This window comes from Phodopus roborovskii, unplaced genomic scaffold (genome assembly GCF_943737965.1).
Source record: "Phodopus roborovskii unplaced genomic scaffold, PHOROB, whole genome shotgun sequence".
NCBI lineage: Eukaryota > Metazoa > Chordata > Mammalia > Rodentia > Cricetidae > Phodopus > Phodopus roborovskii.
Genome location: NW_026126540.1, coordinates 27,507,427 through 27,516,799, shown reverse-complemented (window position 1 = coordinate 27,516,799; position 9,373 = coordinate 27,507,427). Strand labels below are relative to the sequence as shown.

General features: G+C 46.5%; 1 protein-coding gene across 4 annotated transcripts in view; it reads right to left on the bottom strand.

The window, feature by feature from the left end:
- Positions 1–2,680: 2,680 nt before the first annotated feature.
- The window catches only part of Otud7b (OTU deubiquitinase 7B), a 56,223-nt gene continuing 49,530 nt past the window's right edge, over positions 2,681–9,373 (bottom strand). For all 4 annotated transcript variants that reach the window (XM_051198810.1, XM_051198811.1, XM_051198812.1 and 1 more), the window contains 4 exons: positions 8,599–8,748; positions 8,009–8,123; positions 7,100–7,184; positions 2,681–5,648 (listed from right to left, as the gene is read on the bottom strand). In XM_051198810.1, coding sequence (XP_051054767.1) covers positions 4,449–5,648; positions 7,100–7,184; positions 8,009–8,123; positions 8,599–8,748 — 1,550 coding nt within the window. In that variant the 3' untranslated portion in view covers positions 2,681–4,448. The remainder of the gene's footprint in view (positions 5,649–7,099; positions 7,185–8,008; positions 8,124–8,598; positions 8,749–9,373) is intronic.

Here is a 9,373-nt window from a genome sequence, read left to right as displayed (position 1 = left end):
GTACCAGATTTTTCCATTTCCAACCCCCTGTTTTGGTCACAAATTTGTTCCAGGAGCAAGGGCTTCTGGGAGGGGCAGCTGGGGGAGGGAGGTGGAGCTGAGTGACTCACAAGATGAATCACAGATCCAGTTATAAACACAGAAGGAGGCCAAGGTCCTTCCTACCCCACTCCTCAGTCAGCTTCCATCGCTTCTCCCGCCCCAACCCACACAGCCAATGGAGGGAGGGGCGCAGGAATTTTACGTGGAAGCATGGTAGTTAATCAGCGTAAGAACAGGAGGCAATCGCCCTAGTTTGCAACTGGGTTTCTGCCAAATATTAAAAGGGACAGAGTGCCTCTATGATTCACTGAATCGGCAGCTGGAGATGGAGGGAAGGGTGAAATTCTTAAGACTCTGGGATACCTGTGTTTCCAAGCCAGAAAATGGCTTCCAATTCTGTTCTCACCTATGGTATGGCTGTATGGCTGGCACTGACTGCATCCTTGGAAAAAGAGGGCACACACAGCCCAGAGGTGTCTGAGTAACTCAGTTATTTCCCAGTGCTCCTTTATTGAAGGAAAAACACAGTGCCTGGAAACTTGGGCGTGTGACTGAAGGAAGAAAAGACAAGAGCCAGATCTCAGAGAATCAGCTCGTTCTCTGGGCTCAGGATCACCTCCCAAGTGTGCAATATAAAGTCATGGTAATTCTTGCTTTATTGGTCTGTGGACTTCGGAAGCCTATGGTGAGGGAAGGTACTTCTATTTTAAGGCACAGCAGGGAGCTTAACACCACCCCTCACTCTTAGAAATTGCATCTTAAAAACTAAATAAAGAGACATAATTTATATTATTTATAAAACACAGTATGAGGAAAATCTTTTGCAATTCTCAATTAAGCCAGCATGAGTTAAGAGGAAGGATTTGGAGGCCAGCCCTCTAGTGTATTTGCTGTAAGTTGGGGGCAGGGCAGAGAATGTAGGGTAGATAAGAGTGTAACCATGTTAAGTGGAAAGGAGAAAAATAAGAACCCTGAATATCTCCTCTCTCCATTAAACTTCAGTAGGAGCCCAGATGCCCTGCATTAACATGAGTAATTGCACTTAAATGTAAAGCCTGAGAGAGGAGGCCATGCCTCACCTAGGGATACAGGGCCTGCCTTCCTGTCACTCACATGACCCTCCTTGGAGGTTTTACTCATTTGAATGCTCCCCACATACCCCCCCCCACTTCTCCTCACCACAGTAATTGCATGGGCTTGTCTATTCCAAAATACAAGCCAATCTTTATCTGTTTGTTTTCCAGACATTATTCCTTAATTCCATCCTGTTCAACCCCTTCTTCGCCCACCAAAAGAATGAAAATTAAAGTTCACCATCCCTTATTTTAAAAAAAAATGTTGTCTCAGAGCCCCTCATCCTTAGAATGGAGAGGCCTTTCGGTGCCTTAATAGTCATCCTCCCAAGTAAAACTAATTTAATAAAAAGTTAAAGGGCCGAAAACTCACTTTTCCACATGATCTTAGAATTCCCTTTCCCTGGAGCTTCCTTTTATTTTTGCTTTGAAAAGGCAAACAATTAAGACTGGGTACCATATAAATGAAAACAAAATGATACAAGGTTTCTGTTTCTCTTCATTTGTCCTCAGTTTTCTGCTTTTTAAAACAAGAGTGGTAAATACAATCTAGTAACAGATCAGGTCCAAACACAGCAGTTCAATGGAGGGCAGCCTCCCTGGTTTTATTCTATAGGGAACCCTCCCTGCCCAGCCGTCTCCTTCCTACCCGCCTAGGCAGGCACCCATGGGGCTGTGGGAGGACAGCAGAGCAGTGCACACCATGCACCACAGTCTGGAGTGTCGGGAAGGGAGGGGCTCATCTGGTGCTGGTTTCACCAGGGTCATCAGAACTCCAGAAACTGGGACAAGTCTAAGGTGATGAGAACAAGGCACAAGGCATTCCTTCACCTTGGGAGAAAAACTGAAGGAGTGCTTAAAACATACAAACCGCTACAAATATTATCTTGATGCAATATTTTTCAAAAATCAAAAATGTAAAAAAAAAATAAACTATGAACATATTGAAATTTAAATAGACAGGATTTGTCCTCATTCAGGTTTGTTCACTTCTTTCACCTTTCTTGTATATCAAGACTTTGATGTTGTTGGTCAATCTGGTTTTTATATTACGCTTATATACTTGGTGGTATGATGCCAGCACTCGGGAAGCTGGAGCAAGAGGGTCATATGTTTGAAGCCAGCCTAGGGTGTAGACTAGGACCCAACTAAGAAAAGCAAAAACAAAAAACAAAAAAAAAAAAAAAAAAAAAAAAAAAACAAACAAAAAAAAAAAACTTCAATTTCTGGATAGACCTTTAAATTAGACACCTGCCAGAAATGCTTGTCTCATATTAGGTTCCAGCCTAAAGAAACCTGGGTGTGGTGACTCACACTTAAATCCCACAATTCAAAAGACTAAGGCAGGAGGGTGGCTATAAGTTGGAGGCTAGCCTGGGCTATATAGCAAGTACCAGGCTGGCCAGCCAGGGCCTCACAGCAAAGAAACAAACAAAAATTGTCTAAAAATAATGATGGGAAATTACTAAATTAACAGATTGGCAGATATGGAAGTGGATTACTTTCAAAAAAAATTTTTTTTGAGGGGGGGAAAAAGCCTTTCTAAACTAAGTAATTTCAACGAGGAATTCTTAACTAGCTTTATTAGCAAGGGGAAGTGTGAGACCATTTTCCTGACTAGGTAGACAGGAGTTCACACACACACACACACACACACACACACACACACACACACACAGCGCTATTTGTGACTTAGATCAAATGTGGGCATTACATTCCATTAGTAGGTGGTGATATACCTCAGCAAACAACGTACAGAAATAACCCAGTTAACACTCTGAACAAGTAAGCACACTCACACCCCTTGTTCATATGCAGCCACATGTGTATACAATTGCATAGATGATTTTTCCCGGGGGGGGGGGGATATATATGGAAAAGGGGTAATTGGCGAAGGATAGTCTTCTGGTTTAAAGCTCTCAGAAATGGCTCTGGTCAGAGCATACACTGTCCAGACTTGTGCTTTGTGCAAACTGCAAAGGGAGCTCTCAGCACTGGGGTCACTCCACCCCTCTGGAGAATAGGGTTGGCTCAGGAAAAGGGAGGAATCCAAAAGCTGATCAGCTCACTGGAACTAAGCTGGGCCTGTGGCTATGGTTCACTAAAATATATTTCTCTAGCTATCTTTATAAATGGCCCCTAACCCCATCCCACGCTTCAACACCAGTCCTAATATCAAAAATAATTCTTCTTACAAAGTATTTTTATTATTTTAATAAACTAACCATAGATTAAGGTCAGCTATGGCTTAACAAAAGAAGCCAGGATGTTAAGTTAATTCTCCAGAAGTAGAAAGGAAGGAGAGAAAAAAAAAAAATCACTTAAATGGGGGGTGGGGAGTAAGTAATTTTTAATTTTTTGGGGGGGCAGGGTCTTATTTTCCTTTAAAAAATTAGTCAGTAAAATAAGTTGCTTTCTACAGAAATGCAGCAGCAGAGGAGTGTTCTATATAGGTTTTTGGTATTGTTTCGAACAGTCTGGCCGAGCTTCTGGCCTTCCTCCTCCCTCTTCAGTGCACTCAGCCCCCACATGTAGTTATTGCTTAGTAGTTAGAACAGATCACTCTGCACCCACCCACCTGAAGACAGCCAGCCCCACATGAGGCTGCTCTTACCACCCTTCTTTCTCCCAAAGAGCACTTGCTCTTAAAAACTTTTAATCACTGCTTAGCTGAGCTCAGTCCTCAAAAAGGAGGGAAACATGGGGATGACAGGTGACTATCTAGAAGAACATAAAACTTACTAGGAAAAAGAATTCCCCTTCAAGTTCCTCCCTCTCCCATTTCACTCACTGGGGTTTAAAAGGCCCTTTCTAACTAGGCCAAGCACACACTGCCTGACCCTTCCGGAAGGAGAATTTACCCAAGCCTGACATCTACCTAATTCAAACCAAGATCAAAATTGTTCAGTATCTCAGATTCGCTTTATACTCCCAACTCCACCACCATGTGCTTTTTTCCTAAATTCAATGAACTTTGGTCTATTCTTTCCTTGACTGAGAACTTTCTTTCCAGACTCCGCCCCCAAGATTCCACCCGCCTCCCACCCACACACACCAAGTATTTCCCTATTTTCCCTTGGGCCCTGGGACCGGCACGAGAGGTTATGCGATAGTCTTCCCCTTCCGTGGTGCAGTCTCAAGTCAAACTCTGCATGAGTGGAGTAGTACAGCCCTTGAGGTAGTACTAGCCCTGCCCTGATCTCGCCAGCCTGCCAGCACCGCAGCTCCCACAAACATCCCTGCACTGGCCCCATCAATATAGGGGCTGGGTCTTGAGCCAGAGTTGAGCTTAGCTTTCTTTGTTTTGCCCCTTTCCGGCTGAGGTTCTACCATTCAGAACCTGTGCAGCAGCTCCCCACTGGGCTCCCGCCCCCTCCTCCTCAGCTCTTCCCTATAACAGCAAGAGCAGAAGTTGTTTGTCTCAGGGTGTCCATAGAAGCTGCAGTTCGGTTGTTTGCATTTGGTCTGGGTTGGGGGAATCCCCCTGGGACCTCCAGCCCATCCATCTGGCTCGGGAGGCTCTCTGTAGCCATTGCTATAGGAATCAGCCACACGGAACTGGGGTGGTAACAAGGCACCCCTGTGCACTCCATCTTTGTCTGGCTCCAGAGATGGGATATTGTCCTGGTGGGGGTAGGGTCGCCCAGGAGGGTACTGTCTGGGGAAGGTGGCATATGATGGAAGGCCGCCTACACATGGACCCCCTGCCAACTGCCTCCGAGGCTCCTGGCAGTGGACTCCACCCCCAGAGGGTCGAGGGATAGTAAAGCCCCCAGGGTAACCAGTAGAGAATGCCAGTGCCTTGGACTCTGCTGGGGAGTCACTGGGCTGGTCCTCTCCACCGTCTGGCTCTGGCTTTTTGGCTGGAGGAGGCCCACTAACTAACCCTCCATTCATGATCTTCCTTTCAGCTTCCTTCTGCTTCTGTTCTGCCAGGAATCTCTCCTCAGCATCTGCAAGGTAGCGCTGGATCATCTCCTCCTGATACTGGTGCCGATGGCCCATCTTCAGGGTTCCAACAAAAATAAATTTGCCCTCCCCTTGCATTGCGATCCTCATGATGCTCAGGCTTTGCATCACCTCCTGGCTATACTTGCTCCCTCCGTTGCCAACAGACTCAGACAAGGGCTTCTCTGACACAGGCCCATCCCCCGCGGCCTCCTCCTTGCCACCTCTCCAGCTCTTCAGTGAATTGTTCTTCTTCTTCTTCTCTAGGGTTTCGGTACCACTGCTGACCCCAGACCCACTCCCCAGCCCTCCAGGCTTGGGGCTCTTGCCATGCATCAGGCCCCCCATGTTCTTCTTAAGCTTGCTGCCCAGGGTTTTGCCAAAGCTGCCCAGTTTGTTAGCCACGGAATCTGCTCTCTTCTTGTCCTTCTCCCGGTCTCGCTTTGCCTTCTCTTTCCGCCTGCTGCCCTCATTGCCGGTAGAACTGCTGCCAACTGACTCCTTGTCTGATTCCCCAGACTCAGGAGTGGACCTGGGCTCGTCTCCAGCTGAGGCTGTGGGGGACTCGGGCTGGGCCAGAGGAGCCTGTAAGAGAGCAAGCACTGACTGTTACCTCACTGGGCTGTGTGTGGAAGCTCCCACAGTCGTGGGAGCTATCTAACAGCTTACAGGACTTCCTGTTGCCCCTACTGTAGCAATTGGCCACACAAAAAGGGCTAGTATCCTAGTTAGTGTTTTGTCTCCCTGAAATACATTAGGGTCATCTGGGAAGAAGGAATGTCAGTTGAAGAGCTGCCCCCATCATTCTGGCAAGTACACAAGTCTGTGAAACTTTGTCTTCTCTTCATTAGTTACTGATGGGGAGGGCCCAGCACACAGTAGGTGATGCTACTTCTGGGTAGGTAGTCTTGGGCTGTGTAAGAGAGTGGGGAGAACAGGCTAGTAAGCAGCGTTCCTCTATGGCCTCCACTCCAGTTCCTGCCTCTGGATTCCCACCCTGGCCTTCCTCAATGATGGAGTAATATCAAAACATGTCCATCATCAAATAAACCCTTTCCTCCCCACATTACTTTTTTGGTCATGGTCTTTACCACAGGCACAGGAAAACAAACTAGGAGAGGTGGCAAGTGCACCACGAACTTCATCTGTGGAGTGACTATCTAGCTCCAGAGAAGGGCTACCGATATGACAAAGCTTCAGCCAGGTGTGTCACGGGCCAAGAAAAGATACCTATCTAAATTACTGAAGTCAGATATAGTTGGGAGACCCAAAGACAGCCAGAGAGTTGCCCAGCAATGAAGCACTGCATGCATGGCCTCGGGGTGGGCAGAGGCCTTTCTTCTTCCTTCCTTCCTCTCTACCTCCCTCCCTCCTTCTTTCATGTGAGACAGGGTCTTGTTACACAATCTAGAGTAGCCTAGAAGACTCAATTCCCTTGCCTCTATTTCCCTAAATACTGAGACTAAAGGTGTTGGCTACTTTACCTGGCTGGAAAAACAGTTTTTTTGCAGATACCAGTATGTTCGTTATTACAAGTCTACCTATGTCAAATTCTGTTCAGAATTAATTTTAAGGAAGCCTTAACTAACCACAAGCATCCAAGCCTGAGCACTGCTTCTATACACTCCATACTCCAGAGTTCGCAGCTCTGCCTTTGTTCCTGAACTCATGACCAGAAACTCCTTGGCATTCTCTTTCTAGTGCCCAAAACAGAGCTATCCAAAGAGTAAGGGGCAGAGACACAGAAAAGACAATCTCAAGAACAAAAGAAGAAAGCTTAGCATTAGAAAGCAGTGTCTGGGGCTACTCATGTCACTCAGTGGTGAAGCACATGCCTAACGTGGAGGTCCTCGGTTCACTCTGCGGTAAAGTCAAATGATAAAACAAAGTAAGGAAAAAGCAGACTGGAGACAGGTGGGCCACAAGGAGGACATGTTGTGACGTCATCATAAACGGCACTAGAACAGATTTCCAGCTGAGCCCATGGGCTCTACAGCGAGGACACACAAAGGGCTACAGGTGGGAACAGCCTTCACCTGTGCGTCAGATGACAGTGGGATCCACTTCACATTCATATAGCTGTGCAGCAGGTGTAATTTGACCTCCAGGGACAGCATTATACTGTGAAAAGGAGGGAAAGAAACGAAAGAGCTATTACTTCAAAGGCAAGTAGTCCTTCGGAAAGGACTCAGCAGTGTCCAGAGACCACATATCACACAGCAGCCATTGTCATTGCTGTGACATTACTTAGCAGATTCTGACAATCAGGTGAGGACTACAGCTTCTGGTTTTCTTTTTGTTTTAAAGAAAGGGGCTCACTATGTAGTCTGAGCTGGCCCTGAACTTCCAGTGATTTCCCTGTCTCAACCTCCTGAGTGCTAGGTGAGGTGTACGCCTCCATGAGGCCTTTTTTTTTTTTTTTTGGTACTCAACCTTAAAATCAAATCAAACCTTTCAGCCAGTTCCCAAAGTTGCAAAGGCCCAAAAAGGGAAGCAAAAAAGGGGCCTGTGTTATACCAACATCTCTGCAGGCACAGAGGGACGTGCCAGGAGATACATCAAGACCATAAGGAGGCTGCTCTGAGAAGGAGGTAAGAAAGAACATATTTTCCTTGCTATCTAAATGCCTGAAAGATGAAATTTAAGAGCAGACTACTTTGGCCATTTGTTTTAAAATCCTCTGACTTTGGCTTAGAATCACATTTGGTTGTCTTGCTTTTCTCACCACTATTTTTGGAGATTCTGGGCAGGAAAACTCACCCTGCTCTGAGAAAAGAAAGACAAAGGAGCTGCAAGACCCCGGCCTGCCTTCCACCTTCCCAATAACCCTAGACTAAGGATGTGACTGTGCTACTGCTGAGCTAAGAAAGAAAGGTGGGTCCAAGGCTACGCACGTGGAAGAGATCTCAGCTACAATGCACATGCAAAGGCTAAACTTGCCTCACCTGGCCAATCGGACATTGTCGTTATCGTCTTTGCCCCACTCCCAGCCCTTTCCTGGGTCCACAGCAAAGTGCAGGGGCAGCAGCTTGTGCTCTGAATCTGTGAGCGGGATCACAGCTGGGGAGGGAAAAACACTCATCAGGAAGTCTGCCTTAGAAGGGCAGAAGCAAATGAACAGCATTGACTTCACTAAACTCAGACTGACTGTAGTCAATCCACCCTCAACTCTTAGAAGAAAATTCCATTAAAAACCAGTGGACTTCCCTTATCACCCAGTACACAATTTAGTCTATTAATCTCCTGGACTCCAGCCTATTTTCCACAGACAGGTACAGCAATGCAGCCCTTAGAAAGCCAGTACCTTAGTACAGATCTTTACTCCAGAACAGGGACAGACACCTTTTTCACCAAATCACCCCCTCTTTTTAAAGCTAAACACTCTTGGTAATATTGTATAGCTTAGTTTAAAAAAAAAAAAAATCCCAAAACTGGCAGAATCTGGACTTTCATTTTCCTCCTTCTTAACTATCATTTCCATTTTTGAGTAAAAATAATAAAGAACAGAAACCAGACCCAGACACTGGACCCTCACCTTGTTCCTTGGCACTGTCCTTCTGCTCCATCGACACAAGTGCAGAAAAGTGGGCCTGATCATAGGCGAGCACCAGAGGGGATCGGTGACACTGGCTAGCTGGGACCTCCAACGGGAGATAGATCCCCCCAAACGGAATAGGGGCAAATGCTGTAGGAAACCATAAAGGTTGTTATTACTAAGGCTAGGCTCTTGCACAGTTCAGTCTCTCCACCCCACTTCTCTCTCTCTCCTCTCTCCTATCTCCCCCCTTCTCCCTCCCTCCCTCCCTCTCTCTCTCTTTGGTTGGTTGGTTGGTTGGTTTTTTGAGACAGGATTTCTCTGTGTTGTTTTGGAACCTGTCCTGGCACTAGCTTTGTAGACCAAGCTGGCCTCGAACTCACAGAGATCCACCTGCCTCTGCCACCTGACTGCTGGGATTAAAGGCGTGCACCACCAACGCCTGGCTCTGCTCTCTTTTTTAAGACTTACTTTTTATTATTTTAAAGCATGGGTATTCACGTGTGCTTGTGTGGGGCATGCACACGAGTGTGTGAGTGCCTGGTCCCCTGGAGATAGAGTGACAGTCAGCTGTGACTATCCAATGTGGATGCTAGAACTAAACCTGAGTCCCCTGCAAGAGCAGTTCCCACTTTTAACTCTCCAGCCCCATAATCCCATTTCTAAATTGAGCACCCCATCCCAACTAATTCCAACAGCTTTCATTTGACTCTCTTGAGAATTTTCCACTACGTCCTGCTGTGTTCAGCCCAAGTCTCTATATTCAAGAAGTCTT